This window comes from Athene noctua, chromosome 12, assembly GCF_965140245.1.
Source record: "Athene noctua chromosome 12, bAthNoc1.hap1.1, whole genome shotgun sequence".
NCBI classification, from domain to species: domain Eukaryota; kingdom Metazoa; phylum Chordata; class Aves; order Strigiformes; family Strigidae; genus Athene; species Athene noctua.
This window is the reverse complement of record NC_134048.1, coordinates 8,183,625-8,209,307: the sequence shown is the minus strand read 5'-3', so window position 1 is coordinate 8,209,307 and position 25,683 is coordinate 8,183,625. Positions and strand designations below refer to the sequence as shown.

The 25,683-nt window shown below is 36.6% G+C and overlaps 1 protein-coding gene across 15 annotated transcripts in view; it reads left to right on the top strand.

Moving 5' to 3' along the window:
- TENM2 (teneurin transmembrane protein 2) overlaps positions 1–25,683 on the top strand; it is an 808,680-nt gene that overhangs the window by 473,089 nt on the left and 309,908 nt on the right. For 8 of the 15 annotated variants that reach the window (XM_074916401.1, XM_074916399.1, XM_074916396.1 and 5 more), the window contains one exon: positions 22,943–23,026. The exons of the other annotated variants lie outside the window; for them this stretch is intronic. In XM_074916401.1, coding sequence (XP_074772502.1) covers positions 22,943–23,026 — 84 coding nt within the window. The remainder of the gene's footprint in view (positions 1–22,942; positions 23,027–25,683) is intronic. 15 annotated transcript variants of the gene reach the window in all.

Here is a 25,683-nt window from a genome sequence, read left to right as displayed (position 1 = left end):
ATAAAAGTAAAATCAGCGTTTAATAATTCATGCAGTTTTAGCACAACTTTGCTCCTCCCCCCCTTTATATTTAAGGGGTTTTTTCCCTCCCTTACAGTTTCTGGCTCATGTTGTGCTTTACATTTCTAAAATAGAATATATAACCTTACTCTGTTATTAACAGAAATAGCATTAAAAAATCCCAAAGAAATCCAGAACAAATTAAAGTATAAATTGTTGAGATTGAAAAGGGGCTTAAATAATTAGAGTTCATAACACACAGCATGAATGTATCAAGTGTTCTGTTGTGGCAACTGACTTGATTTGATGTATATACAATTAAAAACCTGAAAAATTAATTTTTAAACATTATTTGTGTACATGGAATCCTGTGCTATCCACAGTGCTTTTTGTTTGTACTTGCTACAAATGCTCATATACAGTAAGAATAACTTCAATGGAAAGAAATAAAACCTAGTAAATTATATTTTTATTTTTTTTTAGCCAAGTACAGAATATGCACATTTAATCTCCTTCTGATTAAAGCACTTAAACATGCACTTATTTTGGTGTATGAGTATTCTTTTTCTCTGAAATGAAGCTGTCTATGCTTTAAACCTTTAGCAAGGCCATATGAAAGAAGAGGTTTTGTCCATTGTTAACTAAATAGTACTGATGACTCCATTAAAATGAACATGCATCAAATATCTTTGAATTTATGTTATCATTGTTATAAACTGACTTCTTAAATTTGGCTGAGTCAGAGTTTTATTTAGCAAGCGGCAACAAGCAAAACAGCGCTGGACGTCCAGGGAGTCTCCTGCTCCAACAACGGCCCGCACCTCTCAAGGAATTTTTGTCTTAATTTTATACTACAAAGCATTGCATATTCATTAAACGCCTATACATATACATTACCTAAACCCGCCTACTCCCACTTCGTATGGTAATTAGCTTATCAGTCCTTTACACTTGCGCAGATGCTGCTGAAAATTACGGGTCGGGGTCTTCAAATCATGGGAGGTGGTCTTCGGGAGGAAGGCCGTAGGTCCTCCTCACAGTGTACTTTTCACCCTTTGCCTGGAATGTGATGATTTTACAAGCTTGCAGTGTCTTATCAGTCTAGGCTCATTACTGGTCTTGAGTAAGGAGATTTATGGACGTCGTTGTTCATGCTTTATAAAGTACAGACACTTCTCTCTCTTGTTGCCCCCCCCCCCCTTTCTTTCACTCTTTTACACAATATCATTTTATCATGTTAGTTCGGTTAAGCACTTGCTGTTAGTTCTATATAATGTGCAATAGTTCATATGACAGTTCACCTTTCTATTGTCTTTTCACTGATTTTGATGAACAAACAGTGTACCATCCATCACAATCATTGCTCCTGTTTTTCACATTTGAAATACTAAAACAAAGGCAAAGCTACCTGCAGCCTTTAGAGTAAAGCAAGAGAAAAGAAGCTTCTCATCATAAATGTGATGTCTTCAACTGTATTTTTCCATCCAACTAGGTAGTTTTGGAGACACATAACTCATGCAAAGGAGCAGGAAAAAAAAAAAAATCACACTTGGTCTGTTGTACCAGCCATATGATAGTAGTTTTAAGGTCATATTTTACAGATGTCTCCTTACTGTTTTTTAAAGCTTACCTTTTGTAATAAGCTTTGCATGCAACTTCAGTGAGGTGTTTCATGGCTCAGTTATCTGTCATACTGTGCCTTTTACAGGTTGAAAGTTTTAATCTTTCTTTACCTTTTTTGTAAGTGTATTGTCACTGTGTTCTTTAAAAATATTCTCAACAGTGCTCAAGTACTTGTTGAGTGTCAGTTAGGCTTTGAGACTGTTTTTGTTACGTACTGAATAAGCATAAATTGTCATCAGGTCTTATCAGAAGAATACATAGTATTCTGTAAGTCATCTTTCAGAATATTTACAATGGAAATGTAAATCACCTATACTCAGTTTTGGCAGCGTGGTTAGGCTTTTTTTTACATCCCTTCACTATGAAAGTTTTTGCATTAAGTTCTTAATACGGTTTTTAAAGTCTGTCAATTGTTAATAATTATATGTATATCAATCCCTGTGCAAGCTTATAAATCCAGTCCCCATGCTAGCACTCTTCTGCAATAATTTATCACAGTCTGATTATTTTAGTCATTTCCATGTGATTTTCCCCTTAATTATTTTTTGCAGTTAGTCATGTTTATAATAATTAGTAAGGGTCTTGAAGTATCAGTGGCAAGAGCAGACTCTTAGTAGATTAAACCAATATTTTATCCCATGCATTCTTGCAATTCCTTAAGCCATACTGTGGAATTTTCTGTTGTTGGTCTATTGTTCTTTCTTACATGCTCTAAAGTTTTGCTTCAACCATGCCAACAACACTGCATGAGGCCACACTAAGCTGAAGGACTGAACTGCTGAGGTTTTTAGCTGCTTGCTAAAATTGGCTGATGTTTTCTAGTGATTTGTGGCTTCGTGTTATACCATTTAATTATGTGAGGTAGGTAAGAAATCTTAGCACTAATTTGAGAACATTAATCTCGTGCTAAAAAGTTGTCTCATAACTTTTCTTTTTAAGGAATTGCATCCTGTTTAAATATACAACAAAGATTGCTAGAGAGTACGATTCTGGTTATAAAGGTTCTTACTTTCCTTGTGCTGCCCTATGTGCCTTTAGGTAGCAACTCAGCAACATGATGAATTTTTCAGTATACTGAGAGGCTTAAGCAGCAGAACAGGTAGTGGACTCATTTCATATCACTCGATTTCCTACATAACTTTTAGTAACACTGATGGTGTGAGGAAGAGAGCGCAATCTGATCTATATGCCATTCATGCACCAAAAATACTTCAAGAGATCATGACACATTGACAACTGTAACACTGTTAGAAACCTTTTGGGTCCTTCTCTTGTTTTGCAGTCTGAACTGTGGAAACATACTCTTACTCGGCCATTCCAGTTTCCATGCTTGTGGTCAATAGTTTTATCCCATATTCCTATCCAAAGCCTTAAATATCCTCCATGATGGTTTTGATTAGGGGATGGAAGTAGACAATCTTTAAAGGTCCCTTCCAACCAAACAGTTCTGGCTAGTTGTCTGAAAGGAGGTTCTTTGTTAGGAAACTACAGGGCATGGACAAGAGCTTCACTCTTAAAGCAGCTTGCTCCCTTATTTTTTGGTGTCAACAATCAGAAATTCTTACACTCCTAGCAAGAATCAACTGGGTGAAAGAAGAGCACTACTTTTGCTGTAAGATTTTAATTCCAGATGATAACATGCTAAATGTGATACAATTCACAGAGGTACACAAATGACCCAAAAATTGTATAGACTTCTGTAAATCTTACTGCTTTTTCATGGCTACGACAGATGTTCAGTAACTTGTCATGCCTACTGAATTTTAGAATCACTGTGTCATTTGGAAGAGCTCAAATGTCATTGTAAGGAAATAAACAGGAAGATGTACTACAGAGAAGCAATACCGAATGAAAATTGGCCAAGAGGATATAAATGTAATTAGCGAAACACATTTTCATGACTAGTAAAATTAGCACCCATTTATACATGTTATACACTTGAACCCTTGTTGACACCTGAGGCTGGGAAAATATATCTGCTAATCAAAACATGTAATTATATCCTATGAAGCTGAAGTAACGCACTGAATCCTTGCTCTTCATGGTGTTAATGATTTCGGAAACTCATTTACCTGATCACCTCAGTTTGTCCTTTCTTGCTGCATTTCTGTTCCCCAAAATAGTAAGGTCAGGGACATGCTAAAGCAATTAAACATTAGATCTATGGAAGAGTGAACATCGCATAGATTGTTAGATAGTATTGATATCATTAAAGAGAAAGGTGCTTTCAACAGTGGGGAGAAAATCCTCTGGTTGTAAAATAGGCAAAGCAAGATAAATTGAGTATTAACTTGTTGGAGAATTAAAATTCGTACAGACCTTTAGTATAGTTGGAGAGTTCATAACTTGTAATTTCTCACTGGCATGATCTTAAGTAGCTGTCTTCAGAGTCCATATCTACATTTAATTGAAGAAGATGATGGTCTGACACAAAAAACATAAGGGGGTAAAAAGTATAAATGATTGGTTATGCAGGGTATGGGCCTATATGGGAGAATTACTGAGGAAAAATCATATATAAAAAATGCTAAGTTGAATGATATCGTAACAGATTATTTTGTTTTACAGCCTGATTCTAAAGTAGCATTGTGGAGACGTGACAGATGAATAATCCTAATGCAGAAAAACAATTTATTTAGTCTGCAAATAGTAAAGTACATCACAGTCAGTGAAAGGTATGCTGCCATAGCTGTCAATACAGTTCTCTCTTATATTTTGTGTATGCAGTTAGCACAAATTAGAATTGGGGGGTGGGGGAAGGAGCAAGGAGGGTTGTAGATATAATTGATGATGAAAACTAGAAGCAGAATTTACGGATTCACAGTGACATTAAAATAATCTTTATCTTTAGTTCTTGCAGTTCAACAGAATCTTTAGGCTAGTTAAATTATAAAGGTGATTGTAAAAAGAAGAAATGCTTCTGCATTTTGTTATCCATCTTGATTATGCAGCTCTGTCAAGTACATCTGAATAACCAGTCTTAAATATTCTTTTTCATCATCCTGGTTTTTATATACCTAGCTGTCTTAGATGAACCAAACAGAAAAAAAAAAAAAAAAAGGAGAGTTTATAACAATGCTACCTTACCATTCCTCACTTGCATCACTTTTAGAGTAAGTGACATTCAATGAGAATGTTTTCTTTTTTCTGAGAGCCAAGATAATTAAAATTTAAAACCAAATAAACATAATATACATAATGTTCATTAACCACAAGGTCCTGTGAAGAACATGGTAGTATAAAAATGCATTAACTAGTACAGATACATTAACATATTTAGTATTAAGATGATTCTTAGAAAGCTGGAAATTAACAGAAAATTTACTACTTCTAATATTTGAAGGTAAATTAATTCAGTATCTCATAGTTCTGTTGATAAAATCTTCATTTGTACCCTATTTTCGTGCAAGGCAGCCTGCAGCAATACTTACATATTATATTTGCTATATTCAATGTAGTTACTGTCCTAAATTTCCCACTTAGATCCATTAGTCTCATATTTCTAGGTAAGGTCTCATGGAACATCATAGATGTTCTAGGAAAATCCACAGTTTAAACCCTCAAAAATTATATTAAAAAACTTTCTGTGCATATCTTGAAATAAAATTGGCCAGTCTAAATTGTCTAAATAAATAGAGCTGTTATGATAATAGATAAACCTGCATTGAATCCGTATGTATACATAAGTAGTCTAGCACACATTCTCTGTTCTGTTAGTTACTGTTAGTTACTGTTAGTTACTATTACTTATCTACTGGAATTGTAGTAACTGTTTTCTCAGTATAGTCTCTCTGTGATGGGATATATGGCAAATCCTGTGTATAAGTTGTCACAATTTCTCAAAAAGTCAGTGTAGTACTTCAATATCAAGAAGGTTCCACTTGTCCATTTAAAGAGTGTGTTTTTCAGGTATGAATTTGAAATTTTGTGGCCCTTTATATGCTTCTTACCTCAAACTGATGATATGTTATAGAATCTGAATAACTGCAATGAGTAGACTTCCTTGGACATTCAGAATCCAGAAACAAAGCAACAGGAATTTGGTGAAAAGTAGTCGAAGTGGCTCTCTAGAATTTTCTGACATAGAGGAGACGTAGGCTCAGTCACAGGCCTTGAATTCTCTTAGTGAATCATTGCCTGTGATGAACAACTCATACCTTAATGCAGCCAAGGGTTGTTCATGCTTAGTGACATTTAAATTTAACATTTTTCCTTGCTGTATCAATTTATATTACCCAGTCATGCAAGAACTTTTTTTAGCAAGGTTGTTTTTACACTCTGTTCTGTGGATTAAAAGAAGGAAGTTCCAAAGCACAGGTTTAATCCACATAATTCTGTGCCTAGCTTGTGCTTGATGAAGCAATTTTGCGTCTAAAGCACTTGATATCCTTATAGAGTAAGTAGAGAGTGGTAGATGCTTTTGGATGCTTGCCAGAGGAAGACCATTCTGTCTTGAATTCACTCATTTAAGTTAGGTAGACAAGATCTCCCTTTGAACACATCTTTGGGGTGCTAATCTCTCTTCACTGACTGTGGAGAATAGGAGGTTTGGCTTCACTGTCAAGAATCTGAGCATGGTCTAAGTGTCTAGGTAAACAACATCCTACCTGTAATTTTTTTTTTTTAATGCATGCTGGAGATGTTGACCAGTAAGTAACAGCTTAAAAGGGTTTTGTCAGTGTCAGCTTGTAAAAGGTAAGGTCATAAAGATAAACTTTGACAGATTTGGTTTTGAAAAGGCTACTTCAGCTGTGATGTTGCTTACTTGCACCTTTCAGAAGTGACATGTTCCACCTTGTAGTTGTACCTTTTGTGAAGTACTGTTATTATAGGTGTGATTTTTCCGAATCTGGTCTCTGTGTACCAGATGATTATCTAGGGTCTATCATTACTGAAAAATAGGATTTGATATGTGGGAATTTAAATAGTTGCAAATGCATGTGATGAAATAAGACTGAGTAATTCTAAAAAAGCTAAGACAAAAAAGGCCTTTCAGTTGTGAAAGACTAGTTAAAATGTCTGAGTGCCACTGGTTGCTTCATCAATGAATCTATAAATAGTATCATGCAATGCTGCTTTGTAAAATTCTTATGTCCAGAGGTGAATTAGCACATATGCAACTTCATCTATAAAGCAGAGATGTTGCTTTGTCATAATTGCCAAACTCTCTTTGCTCCCTACTTCAGATGGGTGGCTGGTTTTACAACTGTATGTTCCTCTGTGTTGGAACATGGTCAACAGCTCTATGACTTTATGAACGATAAACATCACTGCATACAGTAAAGGTTTGTATTTAAATCCTATTTTCTAATACATGCCTTTACTCCCAGGCGTCTGAATACCTTTAATATACCACACAATAGTCCAACTCATTGTACAGCTCCTGGGCCATTGCTGACTGGTGAAATATTTAACATCCCACATTAATGACCACTCAGTCTCTAGCTAGTCACATCAGAGGTATTGCAGTGAAAGAAATTAAGAGATTACTGTTGGGGGATTACTACGAGGCTGAGGCACTGTCTGTCCACTGTTGAGAAAACAGATTTCTAGTGACCCATTCACTCAGTTGAATTGTCTTCTCCTGCCTGTGTTCTTGTATCTCCATTTAGCCTTCTAGGAAGTCTGGAATACATTTCTATGACATTTCTCTTGTCTTTCCTGTAAAACTAAACTGGAATCAGTGGTCAGCTTGCTGGCAGTGCTTAGGTAACAGCTCTCTTTGGAACAGTCCTGTTACTGCATCTCTTCATTCTGCTTTCTTGTCAATTATATACAAATTTCTGTCATGCTGTGCACATTAATCCCTTGTACATTCTAGTGCACCATATCTAGGAAATACATTTTAGTATGTCCACTTCTGAGGGGAGATACTGTGTCATTTTCTCTTATTTGGGAGATATGACATACTTTGGAGGCAGAAAATTATTCTTCAAAGCAACTCCCCCTTTTTTTCAGAGTGATGTAAATTGGTTCAATGGCTAGTACTAAAAAGAAAATCTAAAAAAAAATAAATAAATTACTGGCATGCGAAGTTCTTTTTATTATGTTCTTAAATTTATCTCTTGGCATATTTTTACAGTAGCTGGTGAACTAGAAAGTTCCATGTAGTATTTTATGCATAAAGCATGCTTTCCATCCCGATGCACTCTTTGGATCCACTGAAAAATAATAATGTGCTCAGTATTTGTGCCCAGTACAAAAACAAGGTAGAAACTTGTACCAAGAGTGCCATGCCTGGAGTGTCAAGGAGAGGAAATACGGCCTATACATAGGGCCAGATTCCTCCCCTGCCTCATTCTAAATAGAGTCTTAGTGTCTGGATGGCATCTAATCCTTTATCTGAAAGGATGTGTGAGGTGTTAACTTTATTTTCCTTGGAGGAATAAAATGCTCAGCTATACCTATTACAATCTGAACATATTTCTTCAGGACAGTCCTCTCTGATTCTTGGTCCTTGGAGCATTTGAGTTTGGTTTGGTTTTGTTTTGTTTTGTTTTTCCCTAGATCTAACAGAATTGTAACCAGTTATGTTACATCTTTATTTTCTCACCCCCTTAGCTGTCTTTTCAGGTATATTGACTCTTACTCCTACTCTTCCTGCAGGTCTTTTAGTTTATTGCTCCTTTATTTGCTAGTGTGGAACGTGCAATGAACAGGCATTCCATACACTACCTTGTGTACTTCAAGATATAATTGGCTTTCTTCTTCCTTATCCTAGACAGACTAGCTAACACAGGAGCACCCATTCTACCACTAGTTTTAAACAGATTTAGCTATGAGGATGAACAGGGGTGTCAAGCCAGAGTAACATTATGTGCCCTCAGTTTCTCACATATGAAAATAACAGTACTTACTCTAAGGAAATGGTTTGAATCTTAAATAGATTCGTAAGAATGTTTAGTTTTATAGAAATAGATTCTCTGTTTTGGATGAGCTATTCCTGACGCAAAACATCAGAGACCAAAAAACCACCACGAAACCCACACAAACCACACCCCCTCCAAAGACCTCTTATGGCTTATTCAGCTTAACCTCTTTTACACCCTACTGCCCCTGAGCCTCCAAAGCTGTTGCAGCAGATTGCAGAATTGGAGTAGTGTTCTGGTCACTTTTTTTCCCTTATTTCCTCTGCCACCCAAGCTACAGCTGATACAGGTGTCCTAAAAATAGGAGTTTGAGGCATAGGGATGGATTTTTTTTTTAATGCTCTCAGAAAGCTCTTTGACCGTAGTTACATTTTAGTGCTGCTTCAGCTACAGTCAGAAATCCAGCAGAGCTGTTTGTCCATCATTGTTAATTTTTGAAGTACTACTATCAGAAGTAGAAACTACATACTTATCATACTTATTTAATCTATTTTAAGTCTGTGTTTGTAATCTTTGCGGTATTGCCCCTTACCAGTAGCTACCTGGGAAAAGATTTTCTTCAGGGTTAATGAAGTCTAATTGTGTGTCTCCTGATATCTTACCAACTTTGCCTCTTCCCATAAATTGCTCTGATAATGAAGATAATGAATTCGGACCACATCTACAATCATATTTTCTAGATAAGTATGTCAGACAAAGACTGTTAGAACGATGAAAAGAAGAGAGAGGAAACTTTGGCTCAGTACTGAAAATAAGACATGTTGAAAATAGATGTGTGAATCTGTAAAAAACAAAATATAAAAAAAATGAACTAAATATTTTTATCTATAATGTGTCAGAGATGAAAAAGGCAATGCTGAGTTTCTGCAAAACTAATGAATGAGAACCATTTAAACAGTACCCTCAATGACGGAGGAAGGGACAGTTCCATGAGAAAACTAGTACATTAATATATGTTGTTCTGCCTTTAGCAGACATTTAGCAGCTAAGATCCAACAGTCCTTTGTGTAATTCTGAATTCAGTTTGGTCTGTCACAAAAACAATCTACAGTGCTATGAAACAATGTCAGGCCAGCTATTCCCAAGCTGCTTATTGATGTGTTTGCATGCTGTGATCCTATCTCTGACTTCTTTCTGCATCCTTACTCTCACCTGTAGCTCTGTTTCTAGCCTTCTCTTGTGGTAGGGTTGGCAATGAGAGATTGTTTTAAGGTAGTTTGATGTCTTCTGTTCATATTCTACTGATTTTTTCTCTTAGTTTTGAGACTACTCTGGCTCATTTATTGCTTTGTTCCTTTTTATATTGCATAAATGGACAATGATGGACACTTAAAACGATGGACAACAATTGAAAATTTTGTCATAAGTTCTTATAAGATCTGTTTTCAAATGTCAGTTTGTTTCAACTACTGTTTTCTGTTAACCTCAACTGGTGCAGGAAATACTCATCACTTCGAAAACTCAAGTCACTACTTCACCTTTTTTCTTGTGTCCTCTTTAATGAAGACTGAAACTTTCTCCATTCTGTTCCCTTTAAACCAGAAGAGTTTCATGCAGATTAACACTGGGTCTACTTTTCAGACTCCTTCCTTCATCCCACAGCACACCATGTATAGGATCAAATGGCACTCATTTTGAGATAAGCTGTCTGTGTATTGTCTTGTGCTTATGGCATTCTCGTGATAGTAACTGTGGAGGGGGGGAGAATCAGATTTATATTTATTTCAAAATCATGGTTTGTCATTATAAGTGAACATTCTTTTAGGTAATACAGTCAATAACACAATTAATGCTAAAAGGCAAGTTTGGCATAATACCAGTTTTAGCCTTCATGAAGTATCACTTAACATTTATATAGACTAAGATGCCATGAAGTTCTTAACTGCCAGGATTTTTAAGAAAATACTCCATTATGCACTGATCATTCACTTTATACAAAACCAGTGATGTATGCTGTCATCATTTTGTGTGTGTGTGTAACAGAAGCCAGAATTTTGTCTGAAATGTTTTGGGGGGAATTTAGTGAATCTATGTAATAGCACTGTCTCTGCTATGGTTTAGATGGCTTTTATCTATCCACTGGAGGCTATTTCAGGATCAGTTGACAACCTGCACTGTATCTTTTTACTCAATCACTTCTATGTGCAGAGTGCCAGTAGTATTTTCGGAATAGCACTTATGATAAGGAAAAAGTAGGCATAAATGGGCTGCTGAGAATTTATTGGTACACCTAGTTCTGTTGATCAGGAGCCTTGCCAACAAAGTGACTCAACTGCCTGTGAACAGGTAGAGCCTTTTCTAGCCCAGAGTATTTCTCCTCCTCAGGGATAAAAATAAGAGTTGGTGACTTAAGGATAGAATGAACAGGAGCTAAGACAGCTTGTCATTGCTGAATCTTGTCCTGACAGCTGCCTTAGCAGAATGCATTTGATAAACTGTGATTGACAAAATACTTGAAAACTGCAGCTTAAAGCTGAATTTGTGGAGCATGCGAAAGTAGACAGGATAAAGTAAGAATAGTCTTATGAGCACACAGAGCTGTCATCACGCACAGAACTCTCTTTAAATTCGAAAAATAGAGAGCTGTAGGGAAACTAGGCTGTCCTAATATAATTATCAAGATCACTACTGTAATTGAGCCTTCATTTGAAGCTAGGTCATTATACAATACTTTGTGTTCGTATATTATACAGTCTAATGTCGTAACAATTCAGTAGTTTAGAAGGGGCAGAACAAAAAATTCAGTTACTAATGACTCTGAACTTTTGGAGTCCATATATAAATTTTGAAGTTTTATGGTCCATATAGATAGTAAAAAAAAAAAAAAAGGACAACAATGGGCCTCATTTCACTGACTTTACATTTCTGGTTTGAGAACAATTAGAAGTTTCCAATTATTGCAAATTAAGATCACAATTTTCCAAAAAGGAAACCCTCTTCTGCATGATTGGAGGCACTCAGAGGGCTTTTTCTTTAGGTGAGTTGCCTTTTCTATTTCAAATCAATATAATCTCCTTAACTGTCTACCTAAAACATTATATGCCATTCCACAAGGTTGTGGAAATGAATTACACCACTTTGTATACATACTGGGATGATTTTCAAAGTACTTCTATATAAATTCAGTTGCAAAAATAAGATATACGGAACGCTGCCAGTACTGCCAACTGCAGAATGCTGTGGCAGTAAGCAGAGAGCACAGTAGTCTCCTTTCCTTTGTTGAATGTAGTCATTAAACTGCACTACCAGTTGATGCATTTGTTGGTGTTCATTCTATTTCCCATTTGTATTTAAATTTCTGTGAAGGAAAGATAAGATAGAGGTAAAAAAATTATGCTTATTTGCTCTTCATTGAGCTCCTATTAGATGTATGACTTTGAGAGAGAGAACATTGAGGAAAAATGCCTAGGTATTCTTTACAAAACATCATATGTCCATTCAGTCTCTAGCAGACTTCAAAAGGACATATCCCTGAGGTTTTAATGAAAACATAAATCGACAGGGAATAACTAAAAATACACTTAAAATGAAAAGGAAACTAGGTCATTCACCACATGACTCGGTATTTGTAGCTTAGATAGAATATATTGCAGTGTTTTTCACATCATAAATATCCTTCTGATACATGTGGAAAGTATTGTCTATGTTTACTTACTCTAAAATGTTATCCCTTTTGAGTCCTTGTGTCTAATGCTTTCTCTCTAACAGTGCACAGCGTGAACTTGCAATGTGTTTATATATGTCTGTCTTGTCCAGGCAATTCTTCTGTCTCTTCTATAAACTGCTTGCTTTGTGGAAACTGTGCAGAGTCCTTAAGGCTAGATTCCATCTATCAGGAAACAAATTAATATATTTATTACTAGTCTATGTCATATGCAGAGGGAAGCAGCTACCATGATGTGTAAGGTAAACATACGTCGTTATGTATGAAAGAGCTGAATTTGTCTGGTTTTTTGAGTGTATTACAGCCTCCTCCAGTACTTTGTTGCTCCATTCATGGGGCAAACTGAATTTTGGTGGTCTTCTAAATGAGCTGGGAAAACAGATACGTACTGAGGTGATAGTTTTCTGTATGTCAAGCGTTATCCAGGGTAGTGAAGACGGTGAAGAATTTCCTGGATAATCTAATGATGCTGAACAGGTGGGAGAGAAAACAGCATGTGAAATTGGTGATTGTTTGGGAAATATGAAGGGCTCTGAATTGTCTATTATTATTCAGGAAAGTTATGTTAGTGCGACAGTGAACAATCATATAAAGGGATATCCACACAATATTACAGTAATGCAAACAACCCCCTTCTTACAACAAACAAGAGGACCCAGTGAAAAGTTTATATAAGGAACAAACCAGAAAATATCACTGCCATTGTATAAAGGTGTAGGATGTCTAGAATGATATGCTGCGTTCTCATGCTTACATTTAAAGAATGGTATAGTAGAGTTGCAAAAGGTAAGAGCCAGTGAGATGGATTACCAAAAATATGGCATAGTTTCCTTGTGAAGAATGACTTTAATATTCTTTAGTGCAAAAAAAAATGGCAACTGGTGAAGTGATTTGAGTCTGTACAGTGGTGAGTGGCACATGTGAATAAAGAATGATTGTTCACTGTTTTTTCCTCATATGGGAACCATGCAACATCAAATCAGTGAATGTCAGATCCAAAATTAACAAAACTCTACTTCATATAACATTCAGGAAAGTTGTTGGACTCTTGTCCCCAAGAAAGTTAGTAATTGTAGATACTAACGATATACACTGGTTCAAAGCCAGACTTGAGAAACTGATAGAACTAAAATCCAACCAAAGCTGTTGGGAAAAAAAAAAATTAGGAAATCTTGGAAAGAAACTCCTGGAGTTCCAGAGGCTATTCTGAAGGATTAGCTTCATATGTTTACTCCAGTTTTATACTTTTTCTTAAGCTAGAGATGTATTAAAAGATCTTTGATATGACTTGCTACAGGTTGTACTTAAATTATTTGTCAAAGAGTACCAAGAATAATTTTGTTTCAAAGCTATAGATGATCTCATTATAGAGGCTGAAGAGATAGTTGGTAAAATTTGAGATTGAAATCTTGTCCTTTGTAATTTTTTTTCCCCAACAAATAACATGGTAAGACAGTAAGTTTGTCTGTTTTTCTTCTTGTGAATTGTGTGTCAGTTCTTAGTTTGTGAGAATTGTTTACAGGCACAGATGAGAAATTAGATTTTACCAACTAAATTACTTGAAAACTGTAATTTGATTTTTTTTTTCATTAATAGAACTTGCTGTAGAAACAGAAGAGAGATCAGTAAGTAAAAGTAGGTCTAAAGGTGGTTGAGGCTTATCAATTAATTAGCAGCAGTAACGATTTAAAAACAATAATTCTCAACAGCGAAGAACATAATAATGAGGAAGTCAGATGCTGAAGTTATTACTTTAAGAGCTTCTTTCTTTTGTTTTGTGAGGCATTGTTATTGCTAGAACATTCATCTCAATCATCAGCTCCCTGGGAAGACAAATGTATGTATTTGTTTTAGTGTTTCTGTGTGTTTTTAGGGGCTTATTTGATTTTAAATGAGCAATGAGCTACAGTGTTAGAGGCATACAGGATGTTGTAGGGCCTATGGAATTTTCAGGTCATTGAAAAAATGCCCAATATGTCAGTAGGACTAACATGGTAGCACTTTGGTCCTCCTTTCCTTTTTTTATCCATATGTCTTAGCTTTACACTGTTCTTTTGACAGAAAAAAATCTATTTCAGTGGTTTGCTTTTTTGTTTGATTGTTTTGGAGGAGGGGCAGGGTGTTACAACACCCAACGTGGTTATAATAATTTAGTGCAATTAGAATTGCATGCTTGTACTGGAAAACCTTCTTTCCATTGTTTTATGAATCCCTTAATGTTTATTTCACAGCTGTCACAGTGCTCCATCCTGCTGACGTTAGATGATAAATTTAAAGTGCAATCTTACCAGGAGCAGCTAACTTTGGTTTATTCCCTTACTCACAAAAGAAGCAGCAAAGTAGTACGTGGCAGATAATTTTTACTGTGGCATTTTGGTTGATTTGTTCTTTCTTTACACTTTTTAGCTGAAAAAGTACAAGATGTACAATATGTATCCCACAATAAGGAGAAAAATTCATTTTAAAGAATTCTTTTTAGTATTTAAATTCTTTTTAGCCTTGTTTATACAGTTTTTATTTATGCAGTTTTGTGTGCTGCCAAAAGTGATGAAGAACAGCAGTGGGTGCTTTAATGGAAGTGCTGATTGGTTGTAGTACAATGCATATAGTCCCCTCTAAATTTCAACTTTGTACATGACCACTTTTGTTGTAAAACTTGGTTAATGCAAATTTTCTCACCATATTTATGCAAGGCTACTGAATTTAGTGATTTTTTTTTTTTCAACTAGCTAGATTTTTAAAAGTGATACTTTCACCAGGATCTATTTAGTTTGTACTTCACTAATTTAAATTCTCCCCATTAGCCTAACAATTCAGATATTGGTCTTTCCAGGCATTACATTTTTGGTCAGAAAAGGTAGTAATTGGAACAGAGACTGAACTAATAATAAATTGTTATTTGGGAGAAAGATTTGAATGGAAGATGTGTTAAAGAAAGAGAAAGCAACCTTAAAGAACCTGTAGTTGCTACTTGAGGCTGAAGCTTTTCTTAGCATCTAATAGATTATTCCCATGAGAGTTCTGGCTTATGGTTTTATAAATTATGGGGATAATGACCCATAGCTGAGTCATTGACCTGTATGGGGTTACTAACCCATTCCTAACAGCATGAAGTAATAGTTGTTAAATTGACCCTGACTTCAAAAAGCAAAGCAAAACAAAACCAGAAGGAAACAGCATGAGGAAGAGCAAAAATGTTAAGAAGTTTCACTTAGAGTTTTTTCTCTTTATGCAGGTCAATGGACATATTGGATTAAGAGACAATTTCCAATATTTTAGGTATTGGGACTTGACTGTTCGGGGGCATTTGAGGAGATTCATCCAAATTACCGGGGATTTGGTAATCTGATTACAAGTACCTTCCAGTACTTCAAGGGGCTACAGGAAAGCTGGGGAGGGACTCTTTATCAGAGAGTGTAGGGAAAGGATGAGGGGTAACAGCTTTAAACTGAAGGAGGGCAGATTTACATCAAATAGAAGGAAGAAATTTTTTCCTGTGAGGGTGGTGAGGCCCTGGCACAGGTTGCCCAGAGAAGCTGTGGCTGCCCCCTCCCTGGCAGGGTTCAAGGCCAGGTTGGACGGGGCTGTGAGCAACCTGGGCTGGTGGAAGGTGTCCCTGCCCATGGCAGGGGGTTGGAACTAGATGATATTTAAGGTCCCTTCCAACCCAAACCATCCTATGATCTATGATTTAGTGACATGATTTTAAAGTGATATTGTGAAATTGATTGTAACTCCTATGTAGACATATTAATTTGGACTTAGGAGGGCCTGTATTGTAATTCTTCTTTGAAATAAGACAAATAGAAACAATTTAATTTGACTTAAATAAATCCACTTGAAGTTTAGTTTCAGTCCACTTTAAGTTCATAAGTGTAGACAGACTTCTCTACAAAGACACGTCTAAGCACTCTATGAAGTGCTGATATGAATTATACATGTCCCTGTGATTCCTACAGTGCCAGTACATCGTGATGCTTTTATTAGTATATAGAAAATGAAAATACATACTGAAGGTATTTGTCATTTTAAGTCCCGTACTGTTGTCTCCAATGTAGCTAATTGCTTAGTTCATTCTGTGTAAAAGACATAGTCAATGCGTTTGAAAAATCCAGCTCCTGGTGCAGTAGTGTCCTGGTTTTGGCTGGTATAAAGTTAATTTTCTTCCTAATAGCTGGTACAGTGCAGTGTTTAGTAATTAGGGTGAGAATAGTGTTGATAACAAACTGATGGTTTAATTGTTGCTAAGTAGTGTTTATACTAAATGTAGGACTTTTCAGCTTCTCATGCTGCCCTGCTGGCAGAGGCTGGGGGTGCACAAGAGACTGAGAGGGGGCACAGCCAGGACAGCTGAGGCAGCTGACCAAAGGGACATCCCAAACCATATGGCATCATGCCCAGTGTATAAACTGGGGGGAGTTGGCCGGGGAGTGCACCACAGCTCAGGGATTGCCCAGGCATCGCTCAGCAGGTGTTGAGCAATTGCATCGTGCATCACTTGTTCTGTATATTCTATTATTGTTTTTTTTATTTTTTTCCCTTCCTTTTCTGTCCTGTTAAACTGTCTTTGTCTCAACCTATGACTTTTACCTTTTTTTTTCAATTCTCTCCCTCGTCCCACTGGCAGAGCGAGAGCGAGTGAGTGGCTGTGTGGTGCTTAATTGCCAGCTGGGGTTAAACCATGACAAGTAGATCTGGTGCTGGTTAGTGTGGTAATATTTTGGACACCATAAATAGCAATGCAAGTCAAAAATTCTGACGCCCATTTTGTAACCTTATCTTTGGTAGACTGAGGAAAGGGGAAATGGTGTATTTTCTGTTGAGCTCACTGAACTATAATAAGCTTTCAAATGTACTTGAACTAATGTTAGAGCATTTTCCTTTGTAGTGTTTGTCATTCTTCCATGAATATTTGGTGGTGTTTTAACATATTTAACATAGTTAACACATACTTTCAAAAAATAAAATATGTCATGTCTTTGTCTTGTATTGGAGAATAATTCTGCTTGAGAGTTTCTAGTATACTATGCAGGTAAAACTCTTAGAAGTTTAATTGGCTTAGTGAATGTACTTCAGAGGAGAGAAAATGAGCACAACTTTCGTAAAAGATCAAACGAAACACTGTATATAAAATGTGCAATAGAACGTAATAGAACCAGCAGATAGTAATTGTGTCAAGACAATATAGGAAGAGAAAAATTGTGTGGCCCTTTTATTGCAGAAGAGTTCATATTTCCATACTTCTGTGCATTACTTTTATTACTGAGTTTTTTCTAATTTCTTCACAATCATTGTTTGCCTCCAGAAATGGTACATATATATATTAAGAGTACCACATTTGTTGCATCTGTCCAGTACACTTGATCCAAAAGTTAGGGGAGAACGTGATGAAAAAATGTTGTTGTCTGAGCTCAGAAGTCAACTGAGCATCATGCAGCCACTTCCTCACTTCTTCCTCCTCAGGGATGGGGAGAAGAAAATATAACAAAAGGCTCAGGCATCAGGACAAGGACAGGGAGGGATGATACACCCATTATAGTCATGGGTAAAAGGCAGACTATATTGGGGAAGAAAAAGAACATCAATTTAATCTGAACACCACAACTGACAACACTAATTTACCAATCAGAGTAGGACAGTGAGAAATACAACCACATCTTAAAAAAACCCTTCCCTCCCTCCTCCTTTCTTCCCAGATTCAGCTTTGCTCCTGATTTCTCTACCTCCTCCCCTCCAGCGGTGCAGGGGATGGGGGTTGCAGACAGTTCAGCACACGGTGTTTCTGCTGCTCCTTCCTCCTCAGGGGAAGGGCTCCTCACACTCTTCCCCAGCTCTGGTGTGGGTCCCTCTCACAGGAGACAGTCCTCCATGAACTCCATGAAGGTGTGAGTCTTTTCCATGGGCTGCAGCTCTTCACAAACTGCTCCAGAGTGGGTCCCTCCCATGGGCTGCAGCCCTCCGAGCAAGAGTGCTCCAGCTTGGGCTGCCCCCAGTGTCCTGCCTTCTTTGGGCACAGCCCCCGCTCCAGCATGGGGTCACCCCCAGGCTGCAGGTGGCATCTGCTCCACCGTGACCTCCCTGGGTGCAGGGGCACAGCCCGCCCTCTCACCCCGGGCTGCAGGGGTCTCTGCTCCGGCACACCTCCCCCCTGCCCCCCCTCCTTTCTTCCACCGAACTCAGTATTTGCAGAGGTGTCTCCCTCACCCCTCCTCCTCCTCTCAGGTTCCCCTCCTTAAATATGTTATCACAGAGCTACAGCCACCATCACTCACTGGCTCAGCCTTGGCCAGAGGTGGGTCTGACTTGGAGCCGGGAGAGCTTTGGGAAGCTTCTCACAGGAGCCACCTGTATAGCCCCCTTCCCTGCTACCAAAAACTTGCCACACAAACCCAACACAAAAAACAAAACCAAAAAAGATTGAGGAAAACATAGACCTTTGACCTGCCAAGTACTGAGTGTTCTCTGTCTCAGTTGTTACGGTTTTTGTCCTATTCCTCAAAAACCATAATGGTCATTAATAAACACTGAGTAAATAGCAATGAAAATGTACTAAGGTACTAACAGAGGACCAGCTTCTGCTCACTGGAGGTGCTCAGTAGAGTGGAAATCAGAGACAATGGGGACAAGCCTCAGCCACATGGGTGTGACAGAAGTGGAGCAAGTGTTTGTTACTGGATGTTTTTGTGTAAATATTGAAAGGGAGAGGAAGCAACTTGAGAATGAAGGGTATTTATTTGGAAGACCTTTATTTACTGCTTCCGAAGCGATAGTTTATAAACATAAACCATCTCTTTATTTTTTATTATGAGTAAAAATTGGGTTATGCCACTTTGATAAATAGAAGAGGAAAAATGGGAACAGAGCTTAGGAGGATATTTAGGCTTTGGTCATATTTAAAGTTCCACAGTTATTTTCTACATGAATGTTGACTGAGAGGCATAAGAATTATGGGTGGAGGAAACAAGCGATATAAATTGCAAAAAGTTTTCATACTGTAAAAAAAACCCAAAACCCACAAACATAAACAATGTACTATCATCTTAAAGGGTAGAGCATATACTAGATGATTGGTAGGCAAACTTTAAGTGATGCCTGTTGAGAAATGTTAAAAAGTGAAATTCCAGAATACTCAATTTAACTAAGGTTGAAAATTCATAGTGCATAGTTGGAAGCTCTCATTCAGACAGGGCTATGAAGGGGAAAATTCTGAAGGAAGAAAACAACTGGGGATGGAGGAGGAGGGCAGGAGGATATAGGAGTGATACTTATTGCTGTATAGGTAGGAACCATAAATTAAGAACAACACAATATTTGGTGATCAGCCTCTTTGCTGTAAGAAAGACGTGTCCTTTGGGGCCCAAGAGTGCTGTGTGGTGGGATCCTGACGAGCGGGACCCCGGACTGCGTGGTGTTCAGAGGTGTCTCCTGATGGCTGGTTACAAGGCATAGCAATGGAGAGGGAATGAAAATGGGGAGAGTAATTGCAACCTTGCCTTGTCAGCCTTTCTGTCAGACGGCAAGACAACATCATGTAGGTCTCATTGGGGTGCTAGGCCTCGGAGGAGACTGTTGGGGTGTGAAAGAAGTTAGATAAATGTTAAAAAGCGACAGAATGGTGGAAGCAGAGTATCAGTTCCTGAAGAGGCTGCTGTGAGGAAAGGAGAAGAAAATGAGTTCACTGAATAATGTGCAGAAGACAAGCAGCTAGTCTGAATATTGTATACCTCACAGGAGAGTGGTTTAGGAATTGCAATATTTGTTTTCTCAATTTTCAAAAAGTGTTGCTAGTATTTGTACTATAATTTAAAATTAGCTGTATCAGCATTGATTATTAACTTAAACTGAGACGAGACAGCAAGGTGAAAACTACTATTCATTCATCTTTGAAAGTGTACAGAAAACAGATTTCTTTGTCAGTTGCTGTAGGAGCAAACAGACCTGTGGACTTCGGGGAGTTTGTGTTTTAGAGGAATGTATAAGATGAGAGCATAGTAAATTCACACAGGTTTTACTTTTTCCAGATGTAAAGTGTGGTGTCTGATAGGGGCTAAAATTAACTTAATGATCTAAAGATTTGCTTACAAAAGATTTTTTTCCTAATTTTTGCCAAGGCCAAAGATTGTAGGTCATAGTCTATTCTTTCCTGTCTGATAATTGCAAAATCTATTACTATCCCTTTGAGATGTTTTTTATAAAAGACTGTACTAAATCTGAATAAAAGCCTAATAAGTAGATTAGTTAGAACAATAGTCCTCATGAGGGTGTTTGATTCTGAGTGTAGCTGCTAGAGATAACCCTAAATGCAATTAGGTTTAACTCCCTGTGAGTGTCAAAGGAAGGTAATACCCATGGAGACTTCCCTTCAGATGACACTATTTTTAAAGTGTCTCAACATTTAAATTATTCTTTCCTTTGGGCACTGATAACAAACTACTTTTTTTTTTAATTGTTGGAGAAACAGAGCTTGGAAACTTATGTTTTAGCCATTAGTTTTAGATGTTTCACATCAAAAAGAGAGATGGCTCAGCTTCCTTGGGGGAACAGTTTGTTGTCCTCATCTGTACCCTTTGTAGTTGTAAGGATCAAATATCCCAGGGTCGCCACAGACAGGTAAAAAGAGAGAACAGCAGATTCAGTAACATACACAGGCTTAAAGGCTAATGTGATAAAATGTCAATAGATAAGCTGTTGATGGATTAATTCTGTTTTTTCCTCTTGAAAGATAAATGAAAAGAAAAACTTCTATTAAAAAAAAAAAAAGAGACAGTAAAGGTTTCAAAAATCTGCATATTATAAGGTGTGATATAATAAAAACTGCACTGTATTTACCCATTTGGTCCTATTTGCACATAAAAAAGAAAAGAAAAAAAAAGCTTAATGGAACAATTCCATGACTTCCTTTTTGACACATTCCTTCATCTACATATTCTTACTTATATTTAATGTCTATTATTTTGAAATATAAAAAATATTAAAATAATCTCATCAACTTGTAGTATTATATTTTTGGGAAAATTGCTGGTAATTACCAAAAGGAAGAAATTTGCACTTTTAAAAAAAAATTATTCACAAAAGTTTTAATATTGATAGTCATTGTGCTCCACACTTCACATATCTTTGCTTCACTTGCTTATTGTTCTTAGAATTATCTTTCAGTGGAGCATTCCTGAAAATCTCTTTTTTCCTTCCTTGCTTTTCAATCAAAAGTCTGTATCATAAAAAGTAAAGCTGAACTAATTAGACATGGACCCAAATACCTGAAAATTACTTATATTCATACCAAATCAAACTTGAATTTCATGTGTGGCAAGGAGACGTTTAGTCGGTTTAGGAAACTCTGTTTGGTTTTTATTGTTTGTAAAAATATGACTTGTCCCTTAAAAATACTTTTTACCCCCAAAACGAGCAGTGTAACACTTAGGAGCTGTCATTCTTTCACATTATTTCTGTTGCACACAGTTTAGGTCCAAAATATTTGTGCTCCTAACAAATAGCTAATTTGTTGTCTCACACCTTTAGCATGCAAAGTGCTTTATTTTCTGTTGTTTTGGTCAGCTGTTTTTATATCTTTTAGTGTCAATGCATCGCCTTTTTTTCTTTGCGTATAATAAATTGCTGTGGTATACAGAACACATTTTCATTGTTTGTTCTGGTGAGTCTTGGGTGCAAGATTAAATTATTGTCTTATAAAAATTAAGGATTTGAACCTGAGATGTACCAAGTAAAATAATTTCCCAGTGAAGCCTTAAAGAGAGTGAATTAGGCTTCTTGTCTTATCAGTTTGTGTAAGGAAATTCATGTAAATAAATAGATTTTATGTTTCCTGTTTACTGCATCTGAAAAGTCTCCCATTGTTATTATGAAATTCAGTAACAGTTTTCAATTGATTTTGTGCTTTTCAAATGTAAGGGGACTCCCTCATTACTTCATGCTTTCAAAATCCAGCTAAATTTTAATTAGTTGTACAACTAAAAGAAACCTGTTTTCTTTTTAGTCAAGGAGAAAAAACTATTCAAAACTAAGGGATTTTATATATATATATAAAAAATATATATATAAAAAATATAAATATATATATATATAAATCTGTCTTCCTAAAGCTGGAGAGTTTTTACAAGAGAAAAAAGAAGAAAAATGCCATCCTTCAATGGTGCAGTTTCACTGGTTCATGTCTAGTTGAGATACAGCAGAATGAGCCTGATTATGTTGATAGTCAATGTAAAAGTCATCATGCTGCTGTAATAAACATGTAAGAAGTGATTTATTACAGCTGAAAGTGTCTATTTTCCAAATGTATCTTGAGTCTATTTTTAGATAATAAAAATTATCTTTTAGAAGGATGTAATGATACATACTTGGCTATAGGAGTAATAGATAATAAACTGAAAACAATTTAGTATGATCTTAAATACCTACTGTACAGCATGTATGGAAACTTTCATGGACTTCAGGTTAAATTCTAGTGCACATATTATACGCAGAGTTTTATGCATTCTGTCCTTTTTGTGGTTAACGATACTGACAGTGCATATGTGGACCTCCTGGAAAGCAAGATTTTGCCAGTGCTACTGCACTCAGTATGCCTTTTTTTATGTCACTGATAAAAAGATAAAAGAATTCTCAATCTGTAGATAATAGTGAGTAATGTATGTTTTTGTTATTCAAGAATGCTTTGGGTGGGAGGAGGTGAAACATTCTGTTGGCTGTATTACACCAAAGGTGAATGGAATGGAAGAAAAGGAGGAAAAGAGCCATCTCTAAAATGTATTTGTTTTATTTCATTTAGATTTTCACACACACCTTTCTGAGAAATTGAAAGACAGACAGACAAGCTGGCAGCAGCTGGCTGAGACAAAGAACTCTCTAATACGTAAGGTTTTTATCTTGCTTAAACTGTATTCTTTGTAAACTTAGAACCTAGTTTAGAATTTGGGGTTTTCCAATGATTAATCTAGTCTATGTTCTGCGTGTTATGTATTGTGGGATTTGTTTGTTTGCTTGCTTTTTCCTCCCGGGTATTTATATCCAATTGAATAAATCTGATCTCTCTTTTCTACTTATTTCTATTTCATTGTTGAATATTACATTCCTAATTTCATTGAATTAAGTAAGGGTGGGGGTTTTACTGGGAGTCATCACTGAGTACTGAAGGAGCTGCATTTTCCCTGACCTGATGTTGCTTCATGGGACAGGCCTCATTACATGGGCAGAAAGAGAGCTAAGACATGAAGAGATGCCAGATCTGGGTATTCACAGGCACAAGTTAAAAACAATACGGTACCTGTATTCAGCAGTATTTTCACGAGAGCAGTTGCATCTGTTTTATCCCATTGGTAAAAGCTTGTATGTGATACATGTTTCTGTAACGATTCTTAAATCTGACTTTCTAATGAAAGATTTTTCTGATAGCTCAGTTCATCTTTAGTCTTGATTTGAAGTTTTTTGAGTTTCAGAATCAGACAGTCACTGAAGTTTTGTATCTTAGGGGCTGTGTAAAACAATCAGGAGGTTTTGCTGTTTTTTTTTTTTTGTTTTGTAGGGAATCACCTCACTGAAAGACTTTTTGCTCCTGCTACACACACACACACACACCTTTTGTTTCCCTGAGAGCAAAACTCCTTTGGGAAGAGGAGGATGTCTGGAAAAAAGCTTATAGTGTACTTTTTAGCAAAAGAAAAAATGAACAAGGTGTAGTAATATAAATCCAAAGGCACCTTAAGGAATTTTGATACAAAAATAATGATTCAGTGACATCTTTCTCTTGACGTTTCTTCAGCTGAAGAAATGGCTTTCATTCACTGCATATATACACCTGTACTAACTATAATATCAGTATGTGCCTTTACTAATTTAGCAGGGACAATTTTTTATAGTCCTTTGTCCTCAACACTGCAATTTTTGCCTTGTATTTGACTGCCTAATGAGATGAAAGGCATATTTTGATATTTTATTATTTTCTTTCATTGCAACCATGACCCAGTACATACATGAAAGATACCTTTCCACTTGGGCTTTTCATTTAAGCACTTAAGTAAATGCTTTGCAAAATTAGGACCCTAACCGGGAATAATATTCTGCTTGCTTAATATTTAAATGAGAAATAAAAAACAAGGTTCACCCCATTTTATTTTCTGATATATTTCTTTCAATGATTGCTTGATGGTAAAAAGTAGTGAATGGCATTGTGCTTTGAATCTCAGTGTCTGAGCAAATACTGGGACAGTTTCTTAAATAAAATTCTGGAAAGTACCGAGCATCTGTGACCGTTTCATAGTTAATGCAGACCAAAAATGCTCAGTGTGTTTTCAAACTGGAGATAAGGATGATTTTTTTGTATTTCCGTGCTTCTTAGAAGAGTGGGAGCCCGAGCATTTGGTAGAGCAATCAAATTTCCATAATGCTGATCTATAATACTAAAAATTGCCCAAGGTGGCATGTGTATAGTTGGAAATAAAGATGAAATTAATAAAGAATGGAAATGATCCTTTATATATCTCTGCATTCCTGAACCATTCATGATCATTAGTTTTGCAGAAGGGATTTTGGCACAGGTGAATTGAATGGGCTATGCTATTTAGGCCATACTAAATCTCAAAGAAAAGTACTCGACTGTATTTTCCAGGATCACAGAAAGGTTTTGCTGTACAAATTGCATCCATCTGAACTATGTCATTTCTCATCTGAAGCTTTGAGGCTTTTCATCAAATATTGTTTCTTTTTGGTTTAGTTCTTTTCCCTGGCAACCTGATACCCTTCCCCAGTCAAACAAATTTGGTTTATATATTGCTTTTAATTTTTGGTACTGTGTTTAGGGTTCCTAGAAGTTAAGAAAAACATGAGAATGTATTAATAACTATATGGAAACTCAAAAATATTTGGTGGTAGTATTAATTCTCACCTCTGGCTTGACAATAACATGCATGTAAGAAAATAATTGAACTGAGACAAACTCACTACTTTTAATGACATACTAAATATGATATGACTAGTAAAATAGGTTGTTGCATGCTCTAAATCTGGTAAGAAAGGTGCAGTGAGCTTATAGATCCAAATTTGCTGACTGGAATTGATGTCAGCCAAATCTGTTGTGTTAATAATTCAAGGGAATTGACCCAAACCAAACTTTATCTCTCTTCCTTTTAAAAAGTGCCATAGGATTTTTTTACATCAGTCTGGATGCTGCCAAAACCAGACAGATGGCACTAACCTTGGTTTAAAGCCTCAGCTGGCTGAGAATTCATCCAAATAGTGTTGCAAAGCTTTCAGCGTGCATGTTGTGTCAACAGAAGAGGACTCTTTGTATCACCATAAGTAGAGCCCTCAGACTTCTCATTTTAAAGGTACCCAGTTATTGAGTGTGCTCATTTAGTGAGTGGATTGCTTTGCTGTGTTCTAATAAAATGTTAGGTTTCTTGATCTATTCAGCCTTTGCTTTGCTAAGGAGAAAGGTGCCGCTGGTGCAGACCAAGAGGTAATTGGAAAAAAGGAGGTTAAGTGCTGAACATGGGTATTATAATGGTCAGTGCT